Here is a 27,510-nt window from a genome sequence, read left to right on the forward strand (position 1 = left end):
ACTCTCGACCAAGGCAGCACTTCGATAAGGACGATAAAATTCCAAGAGATTCAACGTTGCTAAAACAGTGGTTAAAAATGTCCTCAGCCTCTTGTGCAAAGTAAATACCCCTTCTACTCTCTGTAGTCTAGTGGGCCAGACAACTGTACCAATATCAACATAGTTGTTTTAAAGGATTCTTATTTCTCAAAATCTCCTTTGGACATCTTCTTCTTTGATATCTATATCCGTGACCGAGGGCGAATACCTCCCGGCCGCCTCTATCCTTCTGCAAGGATCTGAGATGCATATCCTTCGAACTGCACTCCCCTTTTAACCGTTGGCGAATACTCTACCAGAGTATAGTTCCCATTCTTCAAGGACCTAAGGTACATTCGCTTAGTAGTTGCAATCCATGTACGATATGGGTGCATGTGGGATGTACGATATATATCCTTAGGACTCTCCTTCCTCAATTGTGAGCGAATACTCTTTTGACTGTGGCTACCATCCTGCAGGAAATATAGACGAATACCCTTGGAACTTGCTGGTGGTTTACAGTAGGCTAGATATCTCTCCACCGCATTCGATCCTCTTGTCGATTACCTGTACAGCTAGCTAACTTAACCTTAATGAATATAAATAGTCCGAGATTGGGGCTACTTTCTCTTATGAGATCATCTAACAGACTGTTCCAAAGCTAGTATAATACGGATAAAAAAAAACGCTGTCACAAAGTAGCTCAAGTCTACGGTACAACCTGACGAATAAGTCAAATACAAAATAAATTAAAAAAAATTAAAGTAAAGCAACGATATGAAACATGAAATTTAATTGGCTAATGTTGTGTATTTTTTTTTTAAATTGAATTTGATCAATGGTTTGGATCGGATCTGACGGAAGGAATTTGTTTGGGTACAGAAGTACGGCAGGGTAGCGCATTGGCCTACATGTTGTTTAACATTGCTGAGGAGAGAGCTGTCAAAGAAACAGAGATTCAGACCTCTTCCACTATATTTAATAGAACTGTACAATGCCTAAGATATGTTGACGATTTCGCATCGTCATTTAATACTCGTAAGAGCTTTATAATACGTGTCCCTACAGCTTAAAACAGCAATAAAAAGGTTCGGACAAGAAATAAATGAACATAAAACTAAATTTATGAAGATAGGAGGAGATGACGCGTAGAAAGATAACATCGAGTTATCGAACAAAATTTGAAAGAGTGCAACACTTCATTTATTTGGGTCCGGAGGTATACTCACAAAATGATACTTCCCTGGATGTTAGTCGGAGACCAGCATCTACAAATAGATGCTAGTTCCGGCTGATTAAACTTTTCAAAAGCAAGTATATTGCAAATCAAACCAAAGTGAGACTCACCAAAACGCTAATATGCCCAATCCTCACATGTGGATTCCGATCCATAGCTTGAGCATTGACTAAGGCTGGCACAAATAGACTTCTCAGTTTTGAAGAAGAGAAAAATATTGAGAGGATCTTCGGCCCTATTAGAGAAGGAAATATCTGGCGATGAAGCGTCACACATGGTAATTTGCGACCTCTTCTCGCATCACAAATGCGTCAAAATTACTAAATTGGGTAGCTTCTGCACAGGATTGAGAGGGATGGCGGAAACATTTGAAGGATGAATCGTCCATTTATGTATGAACGTACATTAAGCTGGTAGAGACACCACTACCTGTTGGTCAATGGTATAACTACTACATCCACAAAAACAGCTAGGGCTCGGCATGACGCAATTTACCAGCTAATACGAGAACTGGCATCAGGCAAACGCTGTTAATTAATATTTGTATTATTCCTTATGTGTACTTTAATTTCACAAATATAACAACGATATAAGATATTGTAATATTCATAAAGGTATCATTTAATTTAATAAAGATTCCAATAAAATCTGCTGATCCACTAAAAGCAAACGTCTTGTACGTAGTATCTCTTGATGGCGTTAATAGCCCAGAGACTCGACTAGGCAAAAATTATAAGGCCTCAGTGCGAATTCCCGCTTCAAGGGAATTACCTGCTAAGGAGGCAGAGGATAACAATGTGCATAGTGTATCAGTACATTATAGTACTATATTTTGGGAAATGTATATTGCCTTTTATTACTCCACCTTCTCTGGATCTCTTCTGCTTCCTATACCTTCTCTCCTATCGTTAGGTCCGGCGGTTGGCACCCAGTCCGGACTTACTATTCTTTTGTGCCTACAGATATAGTACCTTGTAGAACGAAGTTGTCGTCTTGCAAGGCACAGCGGCTGGCACCCAGTCTGGACTTGCATTGCTCTTTCGCGCCTAAAGATATAGTACCCTCTAGAGCGAAGTTACCATCCTTAGAGGACTTATGGCTGGCATCCGTAAGACTCATCCAGTCTATCCACCTCCTAACCAGCTCCTTACCTAATTGAGCACACATTGCCGAGGCCTTCTTCTATAGAGTGCCAGACACAATCAATTGGAGTCAGATCTAACACAACCAACTCGACAAGGTCAAGATTTATTTGCATCATCATTAAAGGATATTATTAATTGTTGAATACAAATTTAACTCATAAGGAACAACAATAACTAAGATGTGTGGAGAGGAGAAAAAATCTTTTCGAAAAGATGTAATATTTTGTCAACGATAAATACTTGAATGCATATTGTCGGCAAAAGAATATAACGTCGAAAGAGCATGATTAATACTCTCTTGTCAGTATTTAATTCCTGGCTAGGACATACTATTAATAAAACAGAATATGAATACAATTTAATGTTTTAATATTTGTTTTCACTTTCCAAAAGTTGGAATTTGAAAGTTCCATAGATTCACACTGTTGCTGGCTACTTGGTTTCCCTCTATGGTTCTAGAGAAAATTATTACGGAGATTATTTATGTATGGGGTACTAAATAAATATATTGAGAAATTCTAATGCTTTATTTTATCATTTATAAAGGAAATGATCTGAACCACGGTAGTAAATATTTTCAGCCAAACATTGGTTTTCAATAATTTTAAACTTAAACAAACAAAAAAATGCTACCAGTATTTTCAATGTCGTTTTTTTGGAATTGAGGTTTATTATAAATACAATTTTATGTTCAAATAATATTGTTAAAAAAATTATAATTCATAATTTATTTTCATTTTAAATAGGTATTTTAGTTTCGTTCATCAATACAAAACAAATTGGACTCGTTTCATCACTTCAATAATACTTATCTTTTAAATTTTATGATCAATTTAGTCCTGTGAAGGATTATGGAAATATGGAATTATAACAACAAAAAAAAGTATGTAAGTATATTGTTTTAAAATTTAATTCAGCGGGTCATATGTTCCTGATAAGGCCTTGAATTACCAAACATGTAAGGAGATAATATTAAACAGACGTCATCCGTGAAAATGACTTTCAAGTGGATTCAGTTGTATTTTAAGGTAGTTTGAAGGCGATTCCTTTTATTTCATGAAAACAGTATAATTTAGGTAACCCATACAAATATTAAATATACACAAAAATACATAATATATTGATATACTAATTAAATATTTTATTTTCATGAGAATCGTTTTCGTTCAATTACGCGAACACATGAATGAGAGCTTGGGACTTTAAGATTAGATAAGCTCTATATTTATAACGATGATTTCTTCATTTAATCTACTTTCATTATACAAGAAGAAAGTAATAACATGAAACAGTTATTGAGGCAGGAGATGCTTTCAGTATTAAATACATTGATTTATGATTTCGACGTAGATAATTTATTTAATTTGACCCTTATCCAGTTAATCCTCAGCTAATATTCTTCTTTTGCAGATATGGATTACGATAAAATAAATAAATAATATCACTCCTTATCATAGGTTGATAGTTTTTTTTTTTTCCAAGTATCAAACTTTACACATTTATGCGTAACATCGAACTGCTGCAAATAAATCAATTTTCAAATTTCTGTCTGGTCTCCTTCGTCGTACGCTATTCTCAGTCCGAGACTATAGTTCTGATATTTTTGATATTTGGCTTCGTCGCTCAGGTCCTCCAGGAAGTCTATTAAAAAATTATCTATACAGATCAATTTTTTTAATTGGTTTGAGATTGTGATTCCAAAACACTTTATATTTTTTCATTTCTCGGCCCTCATTGACAACAAATTGGCGAATGTTAATGTCAGTAAGTGGGGGTTCCAGGAATTGCCTGAGGGGGCACATCAGGTCAATTCCCACCACCTTATTGGAAATTTATATTAAAAAAAATTGTTTAAATAACGTAATTCTTGAAATGCAATTTACTTTTTCAATTAAAGGCGTGATAATAAAGGCACTTGTATGTGATGCCAACCACATCTTTAAAAAACAGCCCAGTTTGGGAGAAAACCACGGATGGCTAGGTCTAATGGACGTATTATTTTTCTTTTTTTTTCTTACCTCCTTTATTATAAATAACAATATTAATATATACTTAAGTATATATAAACGCAACTGGTGCCCTTCCTTTGCCATATGACATTATAAGGGGTTGGTCTGGGTCCGCTGAAGGTGAAGGTTACAATATTGGCCCAGGAGCCGCTGGCCGGGGGGTACAAAGAACGGGTTCAAAGAGGGCTGCTCCACTGGGGGATAAAAGGTGAGATGGGTTATGATGACTTCAGCCTATTATTTTTATTTTATTATTATTTATATTATTTTATTATTATTATTACCATTTACATTCGGTCTTGGATTCAACTTATTTTGAAATGTAAATCTTTATGTTTCGAGAGGAGAAGATAAACATTTCTTTCCTTATTCGATTACAAAGATTAATTTTTAAATATAATAAGCCGAAAAGCTAGTAAACAAAATTTATATATATTTCAATTTCTTACTTTTACGAACGCATATTTCTTTAATTATAACAGATAGAAATATGTATGTATATTTACACTCTTGTAGAAAATTGAATTTTTTTTTAAATTTTCAAACAAAATGTTTTAATTTACGCCAACAGTTTTCGAGATACAAACATAACCCCGAAAAGAGGACTTGGTTTGTTGGTTCTGCACCAATATTCCATGATTTCCAGTAAGCTCACCTCTTAAGTAATCTAAATAGTATGCAAGATACAGGGTTTTGCGTTGATTAATTTCTAAAGAGACAGGGTTTGGATTTTTTTTTGGTATATTTTTGAGTTTAGACAAATCTAATTATCCAACGTGTTTTTGCACGGCATCTTGAATATTTGATTTTAAATTTTTAAAAAATTATTATTTATATTACTAGATAGAGCATTATTTGATATTTTTATTTTTTTAAAAAATCCGTCTCCAATAATTTGGAGAACTCCTGGGTCAATGCTCGTTGCATTAGCCATCTTCTACGTGCAATTTACGCCCCTAATTCAAATACATATGATTTTTTGCTATCGTCCAGTCGATGAGTATTCAAAAAAAAGGAGTGTGGTGATCGAATTAACTTCGAAACTTTTTGGTAGAGGAGATATAAGGAAAAAAATAGACAATAGGTGGAGCTAATTCATACGAAAACGGAGTTTGATTTTTTGTACATTGTTTGTATATTTATGACACTCTTGTCTTGAAAAGTGAGTGAAAAATCTAAGCGTTCAAAATGTATTTTTTTCCGTCATCTTGATTTTTTAAAATAAAGGTATATAACTTTCAGAACATTTCACGCTCAAAAACATTATGTTATTCGTGTTAATTTTTTTTTTTTTTTTTTTCAAAAACTAAATTTATAAATTAATTTAAAGAGCTCGAAACGTTGTAGAAATTATGAAGTGAATAAAAGGGAATATTTCTTCCGGATAAAAATAATACAAGAAAATCAACATTTTGTGGATTGATTTTGGCAAATATTCAGAGATTATCAAACGTATAGATGTGAATCACTTGAACTCAAGCAAGTACTATCTATAAAATAGTTTCTAATTATTATCTTCGCATGATCAGTTTCCATGATCTTCACCAAAATAAATTCATAAAATTTTAGTATCCTACATTTCTGCCTCCAGGTTAAAATAGAATAGTACTTACTACATATCTGTATGAAGGACGTTTCGAGGATACTATGCCCCCCCTCTATTCTGCATTTAATTTAAGCTTATTATTATTGGATGATTACAAATTTTTACACATATAACTACAATTGTAGTAGCAATAAGTTTAAAGCAGCTTAAGTATATACGTCCTTGACTAACACGTGTCTCCAAAATCATACTGACGCACTGGGGTGAAGTTTCCTGACAGTACTAAAGGTGGGAGTCGGAATAGTATAAGATCCCAGAAGGAGAAAAAAGTCAGTTATTTCACCCAATATGTGATTACTTTAGCGAAAACTATGTAAAGTTACTAGTAAAAATGTACGAGTCTGTTTTAAAACATCAATAAAAAATATTTTTTCATTCGAAGTTCCATGTCTTTTTAAACTACCTACAACACTAAAAAATCTAATTAGAAATCATTTAAAGTAGAATAAATTGCTAAAATAAGCCCTAATAGAGCTGTTTACACTCAGTGCTTCCCGAGATAAAGTTTTTAAAAGCAAGAATTGGAGTTATGTTAGTGGGTAGATTCTCCACATGTTTGTATCATGTCACTATGTCACATACAGCAAATTTACTTGTAGTATATATTTATATACAGTTGTAAATAACAATAAATAAATTATTACAAAAAAAAAAAAAAGCAAGATTTCATAACGAAAAATCAGTATTTAGTGAATTAATTTTAGTGATATATATCTCAGTGTTTTATATTAGCACTCAAATTAAAGCTAGTTTCGATTAGATTATGAGGTTTATCTTCGTAAGAATAGTAGTTTTTATGATATTTACCAAAATATACACACAGAATGTTGATTTCAAGTATTTCAGACTTATATAGTTTGAAAAAATATGTCTCAAACCATTAAACGTACAGATGTCTACCAGCACTCAAATTAAATCTAGTTTAATGTACCATGAAGTAGTTTATGAAGTTTATCTTCGTAAAAGTAATAGTTTTTATGATATTTGCTAAAATAAATTGATTTCTAGTTGTTCGGACACAATTTTATAACCAAAATTCATAATCATTGGCAAATATTATAAAAACTACTACTCCTACGAAGATAAACGTTATGAACTACTTTATAGTACATTCAGCTAGCAGATATCCGTACGTATTATGGTTCCTGACATAGATTTCTTAAAATAAAGTCATTAACTACTTATTTTAAAGTACATTTGTTATGAAATGTTGCTTTTTAAAAAAGTATATCTCGGGAAATATTGAACGTTAATAACCCTTTTAGGCTTCATATATTGACAAATTTATTCTTCTTTAAATTATGTTCTATTTGGGTTTTAGTGTTGGTAGTTTTAAGGATAAGGAGTTCCGAATGAATAATTAATGTTTTTTAACGTTTTGAAACAGCCACCATTTTTTTAACTCTCCCTGAGTCAGCAATTTTGCCTAGTAACTTCCAAAGTTTTCATAAAAGTAATAAAAAAGTGGGGTGAAATAATTGACTTTTTTCTCCTCTTAGGCTCTTCGACTAGAAGTCAAGGGCGTAATGGTGATACCATTTTTAGCAGATAATACCAATCAAATTCCTTTTCTTCGGTTTCGTTTTAAAATTATCTTCAATACATCATTAGAAAAGTAGCTCGCACCTAAAAGGATTAACTTTGGGTCTTAGAAATCTATAATATGTAAAGTAACAGCACTATATTGTTATCATACAGAAAATATTAAATTAAATACAAGTTTGATGAACGCAGGTAAAGAATTAAACCTCGAAATAAAAACAGGTAAAACAAAATATATGAATAATAATAGAAACAGTGAAGAATTCGTGATATAAGTATAAAAAAACAAAATAGGAAATTTAAATGTTTGCGGTCCACAATATCAATATAAAAAAAATCAATAGATAATAAAAGCAAGGTTAGTGATAGGGAATATTTTGTATACTTTAAAGTCTCTTTGGAAATTATTTATTCTACTACATACAACTACTGTCCAGAAGATAAAAAGAGAAAATTTAGAAGACTCAGAAGAATGTTCTACCTACCATTCTTTAAAGGAACGAAATCTCGTTACTTATTCCGCAGGAACAACAAAGTATTATGATATCCAAGAATAAAATATTTCGCAGAATATCGGGAAAGATTATGCTACTAGAGAATGTAAACAACCACAAAATACCGAAATGGGCATGTGAAGATTGGTTAACTCAGCTCTAATATAACGGGTATACGTTTAAAGGATAAACCCAGACGAATATGGCAAAGCTTTTAGGTTTGATTGGAAAAAGATTATCCCAGAGGAGACCATAGAAGTTTAGAATCAGAGGTAGGTGGCAAACCTGAAAGAATCTACCTTGCTCAGGTACTTCCCCATCATCAGGCTGCATTTAGCAGGAAAATGGGTCCAACTACAGTTATTTGTAATACAACTAATACAACTAAAGTAACTGTCGTTAATGGCTTCTTAAAAAGCCTGAGAGAATATCTGCACAGCTCTAGTTTATAGACCAACTAATGCCTCATTCCAGGTTACCAAAGTCTACAAGAATGTCATTGCATGCATCCTAAGAGGCATGGAAGAGCTTTACTGAAGAGGTAAACAGGGATTTGTGTCATAACTAAAATGGTTCTCTCAAATACTAACATGAGATAGTAAAAGTAAACTTACAAAGCCTGCCCTACTACTATTTTTTCGACTTCTGACTGTTTTTTTTTCTATTATCTTTCGTCTATAACTATCAATTGTTTTACTTTTCTCTTCTGTTTAATCAATAAGAGGAGGCCCCTCACCTCCAAATATTTCCAGTAGAATTCATTTGGAACGGAAATATCAAAACATCAGATAAGTATTTCACCGTATACCTTCAAGTACCAATTGTAGAAAAAAGATAATATCCAATCTGAATTATGCAACCTATTAATTTAATATTTTTTCTGTTTTTAGAGGGATAAAAAAAAATACTACAAAGCCTTTGCTGGTGGAGCCAAAACCAACAGCAGTTGATAAAACCTACTTCTTCATTCCAGAGAAAAGGTGTCAAAAGACAATGTAGGGTACAATAAATAATAAAAAAAGATAAATAAATAAAATAAAGAAGTATTTAAGAAAAGGTTGTTGGTGGTTTCGGCTTTGAATCTCTAAAATAACCTAGCCTTATCATTATTTTTTAAATTTTATTAATTATTTTTTTTAAAAGTGAGTTAATATTTTCCTACTTAGACTGCAGTTATAAAGTGTATGAGGGTATCTCTGAAGATCTTAAGGCAAAACAAAAATGTTCGGCAGTAAATAACTGGATAGGATTCATCTTCAAGACCTTAACAGAAGTCTCTATCTCACAATTATGTGAAGAGTTGAATTACAAGTATATTCCTGGCACCCTTCCTCCACCAAGTTATCCAATATGCCATCCATTGTACACCTCCAATTCAAATCCTCTGTCCATTCCTGCAATACCCATTCTCTGTCTTCAGAATGATAAGCAACAGTCCACTGCATCTGTTGTTCCAGTAGACTTTCTACCTTCAAATCCCTCTTAATTAATTTGTATTTCACTCAATTTCAAAAAAGAATTATAAATACATGTTTGTATTATTTAACCAATAAAAAATAAAAGTTTAACCACTTTTCCTCATAATTTTAAGTTTTACATACATACCGAGAATTTGTATCTTTTGAATTAAAGTTCAGAAACCACTGCCTTAGATTATACTTGACATTGTTTTTTCCTAATTGTGTACTTAATTTCCTTGTGATATTTAAACCTATATTTTATTCTTATTGTTTTAACGTTGCTAATATTCATTATCCCTAAGTCAAGATTTTTAATAATAATGAATACAAACTTTGTTTCTACCAAGAATGCAACAGTTTAATAAAGTATAATGAATTCTTAATGTAATCGGGAGGGTTTTTTCCCATTTGAATTGGATGATTCTATTTTTTCTTTAGTAATTTTTAAAATTTTTTGATTTTATTTATCCATTATTCATTAATACTAACAATGAGAACTATTTATTTTTTTTAAAAATTAAGAGTATATTAGAGGAAGATTTTTTTTAAATTTGTCATTTAGGCCCTGTCAGACTATTTTAATGAGGATAATATCAAGCTGACATTAAAAACCATTTAATTGAACATTGACATGCCGAGTTTGATGAGTAGTTTCTGAGAAATAAATGTGATAAATTGATTCTATGAAGTGCCATTACTGGTTGGTCGATTTTATCGAAAAAAAAACTGCTGTCCCACCCCATGCCTATATCCGCTTTAAATAAGTAATTTCAGTTTTGAACGACTTTTTGTTTTTGGTATAGGCTGTTCACACACACACACGGTTATTTGGACTCAGGGGATCTCAAAACATGTATTTCTGTAAAATTCAGATTTAAAATTTTGCACAATCGCAATACTTTCCTGTATTATATATTCCGTTAGTTAAAGGTAAAATAAAAACTGAATGTGAATAGGTATCAACTATTCATAAACTCCAAACTAGTTTCCAATTATGTAACACAGAAGCAAGTGTTAATATATCTTCATTATAGATGGAATACAACAACCATGGTTCTTTGATCACATAAACTTAAAAGGAAACTTTTCACTATCGAAATGAATATTAAACGCTGATCTCTTTTAAAACTCATTCAATAGAATAAAAAATTAGGTATAACGAAGAAAATTATCAATCAGCACAAGCACATGAATTAAGAAATAATTAAGGGATACAAATATATATATAACAAAATTTATTTATTTTTAAGAAACCAAGTGTATAAAAAAAAGTGATAGAACTATGATATATCTTAAATCTAAAAGAAAGCAATATATAAACATAATGTCACATGTATGTACATGATTAATTATAGATTACATACTTAAAAGTATTTCAATCATTAAACAAAAAACAATATTACCCTGAATATGGACGGATTAAAATATTTCTTAGAAAAAATAAATATTACTTTCTTATTTACAAACTCATGTCTATTTAAAATAATTTCTCACAGCTTTATTAATTGGCATTAGAAATATACATATATTGTGCTGATACATTGTGCTGCAGCATAGATTTACTTTACTTTTAAATAAAGAGAACAAGATTTACAGACAAATTAGGTTTATTTTTAAAAATCATTTTCTGAAAAAAAAAAAATTGATCCATAAGTTGTTTTTAATTTCACTGAAAATAATAAATTAAAACAGGCTTAGATTTACATTACTTTTAAATAAAAAGAACAAAATTTACTGTCTAATTACGTTTATGTTTAAAAATCATTTTCTGAGAAAAGAAAAGAATTCATAGTTTGTTTTTAATTTAACTGTAAACAATAAATTAAAACAAGCATAGATTTACTTTACTTTTAAATAAAAATAACAGGATTTACAGACAAATTACATTTATGTTTAAAAATAATTTTCTGAATAAAAAAAAAAAAAAAAATTGATAGTTGGTTTTTAATTTTACTGAAAATGATAAATTAAAACAATGATTTTTGAAAATACAATGATTTTGTAACAAACACATAAACTATTAACAAGCAATTTAAAAACTATTGCACAATACATTTCCATGTGCATTTAATATCATTATCAGTTATTCTTATACCTTATAAAAAGAAACAAGCTAAGAATTCAGATCATTGAAAAAAAATTAATTTGTATGAGTGCACATAAAATAATTTAATGCATATAAAAACAACTAATTTTACTTGTTATCTTACAGGCAATATATATAAAAATCTAACCAAATTGCATATCCTAAATTTATAAATAAACTTTTATAACAGAGAACACAAATGAAAATAATGCATTAGTAATTAATAAAATTTATATAAATTACAAAACATAATAACATCACAAACCTCTTTAGATAACCTTTAAAGAAACAATAAATTAATAAAAAAATAAGAAAACAACTAAAGGACGGATACAATTTAACAAAAATATTGCAACAAATTTTTATCTTTTTTTTTTTAAATTAGAAATAAATTTAAGTACAGTAGCAATCATAAGAAGAGTCAGTATTTTAAAAGAGTGGTAAGGATTTTCCAATAAAACAGGAAGAGGATCATTACAATTGTTTAATTTAAATAGTTTCACTACTTAAATTGAGAGATAAAAACATTTCTAGAGATAACCTAGACCACGAATGGGTCAAAACTGAAGAGTTGGTTCATAAAATATGAGTATCTGATTGTGAAATTGGAAGTCTCCAGTGGTCTTAAACTACTAATAAATTATTATTCAAAACCTCTGATTCTAATTTTATGACTGAACTACAACTTGCTCATCCAAGGAGCTGAGAGAGACAGTATACTCAGGAGGCTAAGTAATTGGTTCAGATCCTAGGTTACAAACAGGTCCAACCTTATATATTATGTAGAGTAAATTAAGGTGAACTGTGAAATTGAAAAAAAATAAAGAACAATTAATAGCGGAAAATTAAACGTTTGGCATTACAGTGCTGTAAGGTAACTGAGGCAAAAGGATAAAAGAAATATAAACTAAAACAGAAACCCATTCTTACGATTGGCTGTTTGTTTTCGCACTTAAATATTTTATCACATCCATTTCAATCATAAAGTATTTCTACATTGGTTAGAGCAAATATTTGAGACCATCATCATATCATTGAAACATAAACTTGAACAGCAGAACAGAGAAAAACAGAAATGATTAATCATTCTGGACACCTTACCAAATATGGTACAAATTAAAACAAAACACATTTATTGTCAATTATTTTCTTTAGATTACGCTCATGTAGTCAAAATGGATTATGAACTTTTATTATTTTCAAGTATGAGTGATAAATAATTTTATAGCTCATTATAATCTTGATCTGTTTTGAACAATTTAATTTTATTATATTACTGATAAACAAAAATAATAATTAATATGTGAGCACTTAAAATGATTGCGGATACATACTGCAGATATACATATATTTTACAAAAATCTACATAATGACATTACATTTTTTTTTCTTATACTTACTTTTATAAAATACTATAAGTGTGGTAAAAAATATCTGTTTCTCTTGGCCTTCACAAGAAAGTGATGAATCATCATTAACAATGTTTTGATACAAAATATTAATATACCCAGTTCACTGGAACCCACTGATGTTCATTGCTAATTTTATTAAGTGCTTCATGAACCTGAAGGAATGTTTGGTCAAAGTCTTCGTTCACAATAACTAAGTCAATATACTTGTCAAATGCCCTCTGCAACATGGCACTTTCTTCAACTGTTCTTTTGATATCATCCTCCTGAAAACAATAAAATCAACAATATAAGTAATAGCATATTTACAACTAATTTTTTAATACATAATTTTATATTGCATAAATAATATTTACCATATTATTCTGGGATAACCTCTTATACAATACAATTTTCTTGATACTAATTACATTTTACAGTAATAATCTATTTTACATTTTAGTAAAACAAATCGAAGGTGAAAAAAAACCGAAACATTAACAACTAATTGTTCTTTTGCAATCACTAAATACACAACATGGCTTTTAATTGAATTAAATTAATGAGGATATGGGTGGAGTGTGGTTAGTGAACACCAATAACTAAAACTTATTTTATTAGTTCCAATGTTACAGGCAGAATTTCAACCATAATGGATAAAAAAATAGATATTAAAATTAATTTTTTTATCATTATTATGTTGTTTTATAATTGATCCTGATGTATACTGGTCAAAATATTGGCACAAATAAAATAAGTTTTATTACTTAGGGTTCTCCACTGATCCCACCACAATTAATTTTAGTAAACATGCATTGGTAATATCTGTACACTTAGGGTATCAAAATATGAAATAAAAATAAATAATTTTTAACAAAAAAAACCACCTAATCATTAATATACATAGAATATTACAAAACAGAATCATAAAAAAAAAAAAATTGATCTCTTTAAAAATAAGAAAACATACTTAAAAGGTATATTTTTCAAATTTAAATTCCAAATTATACTTTAAACAACAAAGAGAGATGTACACAAGAAAATTCCTTTTGAAAAATTAATTAATCGTTATTATTGAACAATGTTTTATTACTAGAGATAGGACTTTTATGTTTTCACATATTTTTACCTGACCATGATATCTGCGATTCCTTACTAACTAAAGATGTTTCAAGACATTTCTGAACAAAAGAAGCCATTTTTATTTCACATATTTTTAAATATTTGGCCTTTTTTACATATTTTGTTGTAAATCACATATTTTTTGAAATATTTGGTATTTTTAACATATTTTTAAGTATTCTATCCTGAATCACATATTTCCTTAAATTATTTGTTCAATTTTAAATACATTTTTCGCAGCAACTACATAAAATTCAAGGAAACGCAAGAGTGAAAGGTGAAATTTATCATTTATCATAAATAGTGTGTAAAAATTTTATGTCTTCATCTTTGAACATAAATTAAATGCAGTGGCAATAATAAATTATCACACAGAATTACATTGAGAATTCCTCAGAATCAATTAAAACGAGAAAGGGTCTTATTCCTGTGGCATTTTCCTAGAATTTATTTGTTTACTCTTCAATCCATTTCTCTGTTTCTTTCTTTCCTCAGATTCCACAGGTACCAATACTATGTATTTAGATTTGTGCCGAGCATTTGTCGGGGCCGACATTCCTGTCCCCAAAATTAGCAATCCGGACTTAAAAACCTTTCTTGAGAAATACACATGCCGAATAATGCCAAATGAAAGCACTTTAAGAAAAAATTATATACGAGGAAACTTTAACGGAAATTCTGAAAGCAATTTCGGATGGGCCGATTTGGATTTCTGTGGACGAGATTACGGATATGGAAGGGCGTTATATCGCAAACATAATCGTTTGTAGACTTAGTGTTGAAGCACTTTCAAAATCGTATTTGCTGAATTGTAAAATCCTCGAAAAATTTAATCATGAAACGATTGCAAGATTTGTCAACCAATCTATAACATCAGTAGATATTGAAAGATCTTTTAGCCGGTACAAGTCCAATCTACGGTCAAACCGACGAAGATTTTTATTTGAAAATTTAAAAATGCATTTAATCTGCAATAATTTTGTAACCGACACTGCTGAATAATTGATTTCTTCAAAAGTTTTAAATATTTTTCTAAAGTTTTTTTTTTTCTTTTTAATAAGGATTATACTTTATTTCCATTTATAATTTGTTTATAATTCATTCTGAGTAATTATTAATCAATTAGTTTAATTACAATTACTAATTAATGTCTTGTTATTGAACAGCTATGTTTTCTCTAAGTTCATTTTTTTGTACATATTTTAACATAATTTCTTTAAAATATTATTCATATAATATATAATAAATACATATTAGTTATAAGTTATAAAGTTACTAATTAATTAGTGATTTATATTGTTGAATAATACAAAATTTATAAATACATATTATTTTAAATATTTGACAATTTATTAGCACATATTTCGGATTTTTTAGCACATAAAAATCCTATCCCTATTTATTACAATAATTCCAAAATCAAAATTTGTTTTTTTTCTTTTCTAAAGCAATAAAATTATTGATGAAAAGACTACAATCGTATTAATGAATTCATGGTTTATTTAGACTGCTACATTCAAAATAAAAAATTAAAAGCAATGAGATTCATATTTTTCTCTCTCATTCAATAACCTTAGTATGGATAATTTTTAATGATTAAAAATAAATTATATTACCTCATAGACAGAAGCAAGTGATTCCAAAGTTCGGGCTCTCCTTGAGCTGTACCTGATTGAACTGGCACGGTCAAACTGAACACACAAGCACTTTCATATAGCATGCCAAATATATTATTAAAAACAAAAAAGAAAACTATTAAAAAAAAAAAAAAAATGAAAAACTAAATAGGTATTTGTTATCAACTAAGAAAACCATGGCTAAAAACACAAACAAACTATGAAACAGAACTAGTATAGTCTCCTCAAAAGTAAGCCAATTAAATAATTTACATCAGCCTTACCGCAAGACTACGACTTGATACACCAGTTGATCTTCCAAAATCATAGAGCTGTTTCAATAATTCCATACCTGGAGCTGCGATAAATATCACATACGGCATATATTCAGATGAATTGTGAAGAATTTTTAAGGCCTGAGGAAGTACAATGCTCAAAGATAATTTTTAGCAAACAAATTCATGTGAATAATATTTATATGTATTCATAAAGAATAAAATTTTTAATTCATAATATAAGGACAGAGTGAATATCACACTTACTGAAGGACTGCAGTCTAATACACACATTTTTCCATCTTTAATAATATTTTGAATAGCCTGAAGTGAAGTACCATAGAGATGACCATTATGTTCACCATATTCTAGCATCCTATGCTCTCGGATTTCTTTTTCGAACTCTTCACGAGATATAAACCAATAGCTTTTACCATTTTCTTCTAACTCTCTCGGTGGACGAGAAGTCACTAAAAACAAATGAAATTTAATCAAATATGTTAAAAATATTTCTTCAGGGTGTCTCTCCTTGTAATAATACAGCTTGCTTCATCTCTTCTAACCTCAACAAATTTTATTTGAATTTCGCTGGTCCATAACAATAGCATCCAGTATACCCTTTAGACTTATTGTTCATTTCCTAACCTTCTCCACGAAAGCTAACACTTCCAATCAAATGGTGTACTTTTTTTACAAATTCAGATTCTAAGACAAATTCATATTAGGAAAATTTTAATCTGATATGTCCTGAAGGTGTAATCACCAAAAACTGCTTACATTTTTACACTGTTTTCGAAAATTTGCACACAAAAAAATGTGTGGAACATCCTAAAAAATATTATTTCACAATTCAATATCTCATAAGAATCTGTCATCATAATTGAAGCTTAATCATCATGATAGCGATTTTAGTCTCATTGGTTGGTCAAAGAAACTCAAATTATGATGATGGAAAATCATAAAAAATTCCATTCTAAAACCATTTTTTTTATTTTTCATCCTGTTTACTTGTTAATTGTAAAAACTATAAAAAAACGTTTTATTTTCGATGATTTGTGGCTCTTAGGGGCATCATATAAAAATTATATGAATTCATCTTAAAATTTGATTTACAGACTTAATTAAAAAAAAAAAAAAAAACCATATTCCATTGAAAATTCCAGAGTTAGGTGCGTAGTGACAAAGTTAACAACAACCTCAAAAGTAAGTTCACATACCACAGTTATGATCCAGTGAAAATCAAATCAATATTTTAAAAAGTTGTACAAAGTGAAAAAGTGAACGTGTGTACTCGAATACCATGTTTAATTTAAAAGCAAATTCCAAATATCTATCCAAGACTAGGCATACACTGGAAACTTTAATGTTTGTGTTTCTGTAAGAGATAAATGAGTACACTAATTTTATTTTATTTTTTGGACTAATGGTTCTCTAAAACGTACAGTTTAATTGAAAACTGTGCTTCAAAAATTTGACCCTATACAATACTCTCCTTACCTAGGTAGTAAAGAAAGAAAAAAAATTGAGTCTGAGAAATAGATCCTTCTCATTTAATAACTTTTGGAATATATTGTACATTAACATTTTGAATTTATCTCAGATGGCATTTGATGATAGCATAATGCATTCTCAACCTTTACTTCATAATGGAACAAATGTGTTCCGTCACTAATTATTTATGATACTAGAAAGCTTCTTAAATTCATCACTAACACACATTATTGACTAAAAAGTTGTAACAAGGATCAAATTAAAAACAAAACAAAGAAAAACAATTTTGGATACGAGGGTACTTGATGTTACATGAACAACAAATTAATGGTCAATTTTTTAAACTTCTAACCACAATTTCTTTTTTAAAATTTTGTCCGATTATTATTCCATCTTGCTATCATATATGTAAATTATTTTGTATGTTTCTAAAGTGATTTAATGATTTTTTAAAAATCTTTCCTTTAAAAGGTAAAATAACTCAATTCATTTGCAGTAATCAATGTTTAAAATTAAATCATTAACAAACAAAAAAGAATGAAAAATAAACCTAATTTATTTGCTACCTAAAGCATCAGATTAATACAACTAATAAGTAACTTGATACATAAATAACATTAAGCACAAATTTTACTGTTTAATTGGCCAATCATGATTCGTATATTCTATCATAAGAGATGGAACAATGAGTACTTACATGGAATTACTGAAGCAAACTTGTCTGGGTTACTATTGATAATTCTATGTTTCAATGTTCTTCTACCCACACCGTGGCTGCCCACTAATGCAAGAGTCCTTCTTTGAAACGGAGGCAATCTGGTAACTTCCTCATAGAGCATTAACTCAGCCTTGTCAAATTCTGTATTTGCTTTCGATTGATAAATTATTTTTCTTTTCTTTTTTGAAATCTGCAAGAATAAAATAATATTAGCCTTCGATTAAAAGGATAATTATCTATTAATTCCAATACAATACTTCTCTTTGTTAATACTTATACAAACCTTGGGGAACAATTAATTTTTGTAAGGCTAAAAATTGGAATTAGGAAAATATGAAAAATGTTTTTAATAGAAGAAAAAACTGAGTATAAATTAAAAAAATTTCTGATACAATACCTTTTGCATGAGCATTGTAAATAAAATTATAGTGATCTATACTTTACATAAAATATTTTCTAAACAAAACCCCCAATTATTTTTTTTATTCAATTTATATATAAAAACGCAAACTGTGTTTTGGAGTGTTCCTGCATCCTCAAGATTTGCTAATAATTTTTTAAAAATTATAAAGATGAATGTTTCCGAGGAGGAGTGTGAGAATTTTAATTGATTTATAGAGCTTTAAAGTTTGTTTGTTCACTGCCAAATAAATTTGGTCTAATAAAAGAATTAAAGATTCTTTGTTTGACAAAATTATGTGGGCCAAATGCATTTTGATTAAGAGGTGATCATTTATAACTATTATGGTAAGTTTATAATTTGTTTAGTTCAAATATTGTATTTTAAATTGAATGGATAGACTTAATGAAATAGCCACAAATTAATTAAAAATGAGAAATAAAATTTTAAAGCAATATTTGATTTCCTTATACATCAAAAAATTTATAATCCATAATCATTAAATAATAACATATTTCCAAATAAAGATAGTGTAAGATGTTGATTATAAGCCACAAAAGATCTATGTAAAAGTAAAATTAGGGGGTTAGAGTGATTTTATAAAAATTAAAAACAAAACTATTCCAAAATGAACTTCAAGTCATCAAATTTAAATTCTCTAATAAAAAATCAAATTTAATATCAATATAGTTCAGAACTGAAATGATTGAGGCCCATAATTAAACAATAAAATTATTTTAGGCAAAAAAAGTAAAAGAAGTTTAAACCATCAATGAACATTAAAATAAAAAATAAAATACATATAAATGCAAAATTGGTCAAAACCAAATTATTTCGATCTTGAACACCTGTAAAACAAAAGATCATCTTTACCAGACAAGAAAATAAACTATTGCAGTTTTTAGAAAATAAAATTTTTGCAGATCCTGTCAAGTTATTTTCAGTGGCCAGTTTGGAAATTTTTCAAACTAAGGTCTAACATTTTACAAGCAACTTTACATAAAATGGACTAATTATTATTATTTGAATAATGAATTATTGGTAATGTAATAATCAAAGTAAGAAGGAAAATTATAATGATTAATGTAAATTATGAGTTCCAAATAAAGAAAAAAAAATTTGTTTAATAGTTTTTTAAGCATACTGTTTACTATCTGTTTTTAAAATATAATTCTCTAGTACTAAAGGAAAGCATATTTAACCTATAATGACTAATTTATGACATTACTTTTACTAACAATATTGTATTAAAATAATGTTTCTCACCCTGGTTCCACAGATGCCAATTTTGTGAACATAGTCAGCCTCAGGTTTAACAAAAGCTTTCCGCCTTTCCTCTAACTCTTCAGAAGGGATAAGACCAACAAAGCCGTTCCCTTCTACTTGTTTTGCTTGCCACCAATTAGGGTCTTTCTGATTTAAAATCTAAAAGTTAAAATTAGCAGATTAGTTATGAAATAAAAATAATTCATAATGGCAAGTAATAATAATAATTCCAACATAAATTACCTCAAGAATGTCACCATGCTGAAAAGGTAGACCAAGTTCTTTACAGGGCAGTAATGAATCTTCATTTGGATCATAGTCAAAGAGAGCCCTCATAAAGGCCTGAAAATAAAATATAAACTTAAATAATAGTATATAGTCATTTCAAAATATCTATTCCATATAGATTTGATGCATTTTATTTTGTCATGAACATGAACTATTGATTTTAAGTCAGAAATAATGCTTGTAGGATCACACAGATTCTGAAAATTGTATTCCCCAATGCTTTAAATCTCTTGTAAGCCAATTTAGAGGAGTGAACAAGATTAAAGAATACCAGGAAAGACTTACAAGAAGGAGAAAAGAGAATATAAAGTATGAAGAAATCACATAATATTCAGAATAATAATTATGAAAGGCCATTTGAGGCCGAGGGAGTCAAGGTTACAAACCTTCACTGTCTCATTAGTGCAGTGCACCAGTCTCGATTTTTTTTTCGTGTAAGTTCCACAAAATAACTTGATAATGACCCCTAACCATGGTTAGAAAAGGTTGGTTACCTCTAGATAAACACCCTGTATGTCAGAAATGACCAGGTAATAAAAAATAATATAAGTGTAAATTATGAAGAACAACAAAACTATTTGTGTATCACACAACTTTCATTTACCACGCTACTTTGAGAAGAAATGAATCCTCATACCTCATATGTTCCAAACAATTTCCTTACTATTAAGGATGACAATAATTTATCTTACTTGTTATACAGATTAGAGTAAATAAAATCATACCATTGCTATAACAACCACAGAGACTTTATTTCCTTCTACAGTCAACAATGAAATACTTTCATATTTTATATTTATTCATACGTGGTGAGTATTAAGCTTTAATTTGATTCAAAGTTAAATAAACTTTTTTATATAGTAATACTATTAATTTAACAATAAAATTGATTTTACCATGTTAAATGTCAAAAGTATAGTATTGTGAGCAGCCCTATTTAAAGTCATGTTAAATGGTAAATGCATAAGAGCTCCTAGTGGATTTTCTGAACAACTTGTTTAGTAACCTTTCCTTCCAAAACTCCATGTTATTGTTTACTTCTTAGTTTTGATTAAAGTAATTTATTATAACATACTTAAAATAAGTGTAAAAGTTTGGCTACTGATTGTCTTTTTTAAAAAGACCAAAACACAAGATAAAAGAAAAAAAAAACACAAACTACGAGTAAGTAACCTTATACAACAAATAAAACGGTGACAAGCTCAGCTGGTCTGTTTCATGACGTCATTCTCCATTTAACAGACCTAGTAACAGACTCTCAGCCATGCTACATGTTGTATCATTTTAATATGGTAAAAGAAGGAAATATTTCTCCATTTAACATAACTTTTTCCATTTAACACACTTTAACATGTTTAACTAAAGATCATGAATACCCCTAATGTAACACATTTTGATTTTTTACAGCACAAAAATTTGGTCTCTAATTATAACTATCAAATATAAACTTAATATGCTGAGGAAAAATCATAAATGTTAGAAAAATACATAACTAATAATTATAAAAAAATATTAAACAAAAAGTAATAAACTAATTCACTTATTTTATATTAGATTTTAGGTGATGGAAGATATATGAACTACTTCAACACAAATTTATTGTTGATTTTATTATCTTTTGGCTTTATTACCTTATCACAGTAATAAAATTATAAACTATTATTTGATTATAGTAACATAATATAATGTAAATTTAGTATATGAGGATGTGTTATTAAGACAAAACTTATTGAAATCAATAATAAATCTGTGGAGAAGTATTATCAGCCCATCTTAATCTAATTAACAACATTAATACTTCAGAATCTTTCAATATGCGACAAAAATATTAATGAATTATTATTTTCAATAAATAGATTGTTACCTTATGAGTTTTATTAAGTTTGTTGTCATTTTCTTGAGTTGGCATAACTCTGAAGCGAACTGAATCATTGGTAGCTGCTACTTCGGCCCTGAGATCATCTGGTGTTGAAACGGTTACATCATTTATTTCAAGTATGATATCTCCTGGTTTGAGCAAACCTTGTCTGTCAATAGTGCTCCCAGCTAGTATGCGGGCAACAACTAAGTTACCTTGACTATCCTGTTCCACTGTTAATCCCTAAATAAATGTTAAAAAAATATTAAAGAAAGAGATGAATTAATACAAGAATAGTGTAAAGTTATTAAACAATTATAGTCGTAATCAGTGGTTCATTTATCAATGTATCGAATCTTTATTTTAACATTAAATTCTAATTAAATTGAAAAAAAATAATCAATTTCAATGACACAGCACTAAATAAATGTAGTTTAAATTTCATTTAAAATACACCAAAAAGATCATGGAAAGTTTAACACTAAAATGATGAACTAGGTCAAATGACCTGTTTTGTAACTTTAAATTAATTTTTCAATACCTTAAAATTGGTATTTTTTATATAAGCTCTTAAAATTGATAATTTTTATTTAAAAATTCTTATAATTTAAATAAATATATAAATTTTTACGTTTATCACAAGCAGTTGGCATTTTTATAAGAGATATTGAATCTCATACAATTTATATGTAAACCACAGAGGAGTGATTGTCAAACTATAAAAAAGTTTTAAAATCTAACATAGTAACAGAACAAGGCATTTGATACAATCATCTTTTATATGCCATAATAAATCTATAGTTTAGAAGATTTATAGTTATGATACTGTTAGGGATGGGAAAAAAATTAAAAAACTATTCTAACAATAGATTACTATAAATAATAACTAAATTATCAATAATTTTTGTTTAAAGAATTGAATAATAAATTTCTATTTAGATCTTTCAAATCCAAATATTTTAATAACCATTTTATACAAACCCATTGTTACTAATGGTGAACAAACTGTAATTATATTAAGTTTGATCTACCAAATACATAACATTTTTCAATATACAAGTAAATCATTAATGTTAAGAAACGAAGAATTCAAAAACAATGTAATTTTAATAATAATAATCTAAAAAAGAAATATTCTGAAAACCCTAGTGTGTTAATATAGTAGCTAATTGAACTTTTTAACCGCCTAAGCATCAGTTTTATAAACTGTTGTGTTAAAACATTCATCAAATAAACTTAAAAATATAGAGCAACAGCAATGGTTATATATTTTGTAGTATTGGCATGTATCTCATGCCAACAGTAAAATGGGGATGTATGAAGAAGAATAGTAGAATAATCACCAAAGAGTCAAGGCTATTGTAACAAACCATATATAAATTACTTGATTGAACAAAAAGATTGAGAAACTCTTCCCTGACCTCCTGAGGGCACTAACAATAGAGGAATAACTAGTTCATTCCTACAATTAGACAGGTTTAGAAATCTCAATAATACATTCCAACCTAATTTCCCTCAACTCATCTTTTCTGTGATTTTCTTCAAATAAAAGTTCTTCTTCAAATAATTTCATTCCATTAATTGATTATTTAATATTTATATTTAAAAAAAAAAATTCTTCTTATCCTTCATTTCATAATGGTATTATTATTAAACAAATTATATCATGATTTTAGTTTTTTAAATATTTTTATTATTCTTGTGGATCAGACTTCAGTTGGTCCAGGATTGAAATTTCTGGGCAACATTCTGGAAGTAGATTCAAAAAAGAAATTTAGAAAGAAGGGAATAGTTTCGTTAACAAATAAATATACTTTTTATTATATTTTATTTTTTCATAAATCTTTCATCCAAATATATTTTTACCTGGTTTTTATTTTCATTTCCAATACTTTTTTAATTTTTTTTTTTTGTGATATTTACTAATTATGTATTTTGATGTTATTTATAGTTAGATCAACAAATATAATGTGTAAGGAAATTTGTATCGAGACAAATTTTTCTCTTTTTATCATTTTTTAAGAAGGTGAAGATTACATTAGTATTAAAATTTTTAAAAGTTAATCATCTCCTTTCTAAATTATAGCTCTTCTTCGATTTTAATATTTTATTTAATTTTTTTATTATTATTTTTGTATTTATGTTGGAATCATGTGTACGTGTGCGTGAGTGAATGTATGTGGGTGTGTCTGTGTGCAGCTTTATTACAACAATCCATAGGCGTTGAAGACCACAAGGTTTTATGCCTTAAAACAAAAAACAGACAAGATAAACTAGTGAATATCATAACTAACAACAGAATGTAGACAACACTAACTTAGAAAATATCTAAATACATAGAATGTTAAAAACCTTTAAAATAGTTCATAGCTGTTGATGATCTAAGGTTTAATAACTGAAGGCCCATACAAATAAAATTGTAAAGTCATAATTTTGAAATAGACAAACTATTAGACTAGACTTAACAGGATTATATACAAGTAAAGGATTGTACAAGTTACAATACATCATTTATGTTTAATTCTTTTGGAAATATTTCATATATATTAAAAAATTAAAGATAAAAGAAATTATTTACCAAAGGCTCATTGGGTACTTTTCGTAGGCCTACCACCCTGATTGTTTGAGTTTCCATCGCGTCGTTATGTTCACGTTCTACCAGAGGCAACTGGCTCCCCGTGCTTTCCCACACGGACCTACCCCCACCACTTCTTCTTGCCACCGCCACTGTATCGTGTGTTTCTATCAATGACTAAAAAAAAATAATTACACAATTATATAATAAAGCAATATAATAATTAATCTTATAGAAGTATAAAATGAATTACAAGACAATATGAAGACATAATATTAAAAAAAAAAGTCTACAACTAATTTTAATCATTCAACAATAACGATTAAGATTATAATTAATGTCTTAAGTTGATTACAATTTTAGAGAAATATTAAAATCTCAAAAGTCTAAAAATTCAAAAAAGAAGTAATTAAAAATAAATTGAAACAAAAATTATAAGTTAATATCAATAGTTGTACTCTACCATAATCACATGTTGTTGGAAGGTTGATTATTAAAATACTATAGTCAACAGATAAATTACATTTAAAAAACATAGTACCTTAACATGGGGTTTGCTCAGAATTACTGATAACTCTCTAGAATGCAGTCGACTAGATGTCCTACAGGTAGCAGCTATTTCACGGGCTATTTTAACGTTTCCAGTGGAAATAGGTTCGATCGCTTTTTCACTATTCTCAAGTTTGTCTTGTGTCTGAAATCAGGAAAAAAAGATGAGATAACAAAAATCATAATAAAGTAGTAATTTATGTTAAATTAATTTTATGCAAAATATAACTTTTTATTCAAACAAAATAACAATTAAGCTTAGTCAGAGTGTTTCTATAAAATTGTATTTTGATGTGAAGAAAAAAAAATTCAACAAAACTTTCACTTTAATGCCAATGTACAAAATGTTTTACCAAATCTACTTACCACTAATACCCCAACATTAAAACAACATGAATACATATAAAATTATACCAAGTAATAATAATTTATTATTATTATTAAAAAAGTAACAATAAATAATTATACATAAAATTAAGTTTTTAATTTAAAATATTGATAAATAATTATAGAGGCATGAATATTTAAAGATAATGAGATTTTTAAAAAAATTAAATTTCTAAAGTTTCTCAAAATTGTATAAATAATTCTTTGATATTGATGCTTGAAGGAATTGTTTTTTCAATGCATGCTCAGCACTTAGGTATTTTTATTATAATAAAGAAGAATGAGAGACCCCACTTGGAACCCTTTGGATTTTTCATGAATAAAAAAAATGTTGTTATTTAATTACTTGTGTTGGGACTCAATAAATATGAAATAATTGTGCTTAAATTAGTTCCATTATTAATCATTAAAAAAATAAATTAGAAAAACTAATACAGATATATTGTAACTAAATTTGGTGAAATATATTTTAACTTTTAAACTACAATTTTTATTTTGATACAATGAACCAAGTCTTTTTAATGGACAGAGTACTTGAATTAAGGACTGGCAAATAAATGCTAAATAGGAAGTTTGTATAAATGTATTTCAATTAGAACAGCAAAATTTTGATTGTTTTGATAGTGATAATACCTATCAAAATAACATTCTTTAACACAAAAATAGACCCTCTCTAAAAAATAATATAAAGGAAAATAAACGGGAGAATATCACCAAAATATAAAATAATTAGCAGAAAAAATGGACCAAAACTAAAGAGTTAAATCTATGTTAAACTGGCATATTCCCCTAAGTAGTTACAAATGTAAAGATACATCTAAATTCAATTAAATAAATTGTTCAATAGAAATTTAATTATTTTAGTGTCCTGTTACTTTTAATAAAGTATTTTGAAAATTTGTTATCTCTAAATAGATTAACTACAACAGAATGGTTTTATATTGCAGAAAAGTTAAGCTGTTATGCATAAAACAGTTTTTATGTTTTCAACCAAAATTCTACATATTTAACTGTCAACTGAGAAATGCTCACACTTTACCTACTTTTTGTTTCTAGAATAATTGACTCTTTTTTTATTCTAAAATTTTTATTTTGGTAAAAAAAAAAAATTGTGTAGAAATAAAAAAAACATCTGCTACTCCCATGTGTTAAAAATAGGTGTAGTATGTAAATAATAGACAAAACTTTCTCTTTTACTAAACATATTTATTTATTCTGGCATCATTTATTACAGTTGCAATTGATGACAGTTGAAAGGAAGTTATAAAGATAACAACAGATATAAAATAAACAGATAAATACAAATAATAATATCTTTAGTGGAGGGGAGTTAATAACATTTTAAAGTACAACAGAGGCCACTCCCCCCTCAAAGCAACTGTAAACATCCGAATTCCTTCGGAAGGTGACGCCCAGTCAACTACCTGGTCTGGACAAAGGTGTCCCTTTTACATAATAGATCATAAGTACCGTCTGGCTTAACTTCTACAACTTACGGTTAAGTTTCAATGATGTTTGGGAAGCTAAAAAGTAAAACTTGTAGACAAAGAGGAGTATTGGTTACTAGAAACTTCAAGTGAACTGAACTAGAAGCGGAGAACTACTGTAGGTATTCTACTAAACGGTGTTAAATTGGTAGGTTCAAGAGTTCACAAGGACAAATGAGTATCACAAAATAACAAATATAAAAACGTACCGTGCCTACATCAGCGATGCTCAGGGCACGTACTAGCTAGGTGACGTCAGGTTATCCCCCACCATCGCCGCGGATAGTCGCGTCGAAAGAAATTGGTTACCTTTCGCCAGGTCCATTGTTTATGTTTTAGGAACCTTTTATAACTAAATTCATTAAATGGTCTGAGTCAATTTTGTTATAGACATAACTTTAAAAATATTTATATTAAAAACCGTTCAAAATATTATCATGACATTTTGCTGGATATTTGTATGTTATACTTAAATGAAGCGAAGTTTCCTACT

The 27,510-nt window shown here is 28.6% G+C and overlaps 1 protein-coding gene across 7 annotated transcripts in view; it reads right to left on the reverse strand.

Annotated features, from left to right (window-relative positions):
* Positions 1 to 12,350: 12,350 nt before the first annotated feature.
* vari (MAGUK p55 subfamily member vari) overlaps positions 12,351 to 27,510 on the reverse strand; it is a 153,941-nt gene continuing 138,781 nt past the window's right edge. For 4 of the 7 annotated variants that reach the window (XM_014433081.3, XM_014433080.3, XM_067050656.1 and 1 more), the window contains exons 3-12: positions 25,136 to 25,288; positions 24,598 to 24,771; positions 22,026 to 22,262; positions 20,117 to 20,215; positions 19,874 to 20,032; positions 18,187 to 18,397; positions 16,266 to 16,468; positions 16,008 to 16,139; positions 15,724 to 15,798; positions 12,351 to 13,272 (exon numbers count right to left, since the gene is read on the reverse strand). In XM_014433081.3, coding sequence (XP_014288567.1) covers positions 13,096 to 13,272; positions 15,724 to 15,798; positions 16,008 to 16,139; positions 16,266 to 16,468; positions 18,187 to 18,397; positions 19,874 to 20,032; positions 20,117 to 20,215; positions 22,026 to 22,262; positions 24,598 to 24,771; positions 25,136 to 25,288 — 1,620 coding nt within the window. In that variant the 3' untranslated portion in view covers positions 12,351 to 13,095. The other 3 variants (XM_067050672.1, XM_067050669.1, XM_014433082.3) reach the window with 3 other exon arrangements.

Source organism: Halyomorpha halys, unplaced genomic scaffold (assembly GCF_000696795.3).
Source record: "Halyomorpha halys isolate HHAL.00 unplaced genomic scaffold, Hhal_1.1 Scaffold1156.1, whole genome shotgun sequence".
In the NCBI taxonomy this organism is placed as follows: Eukaryota; Metazoa; Arthropoda; class Insecta; order Hemiptera; family Pentatomidae; genus Halyomorpha; species Halyomorpha halys.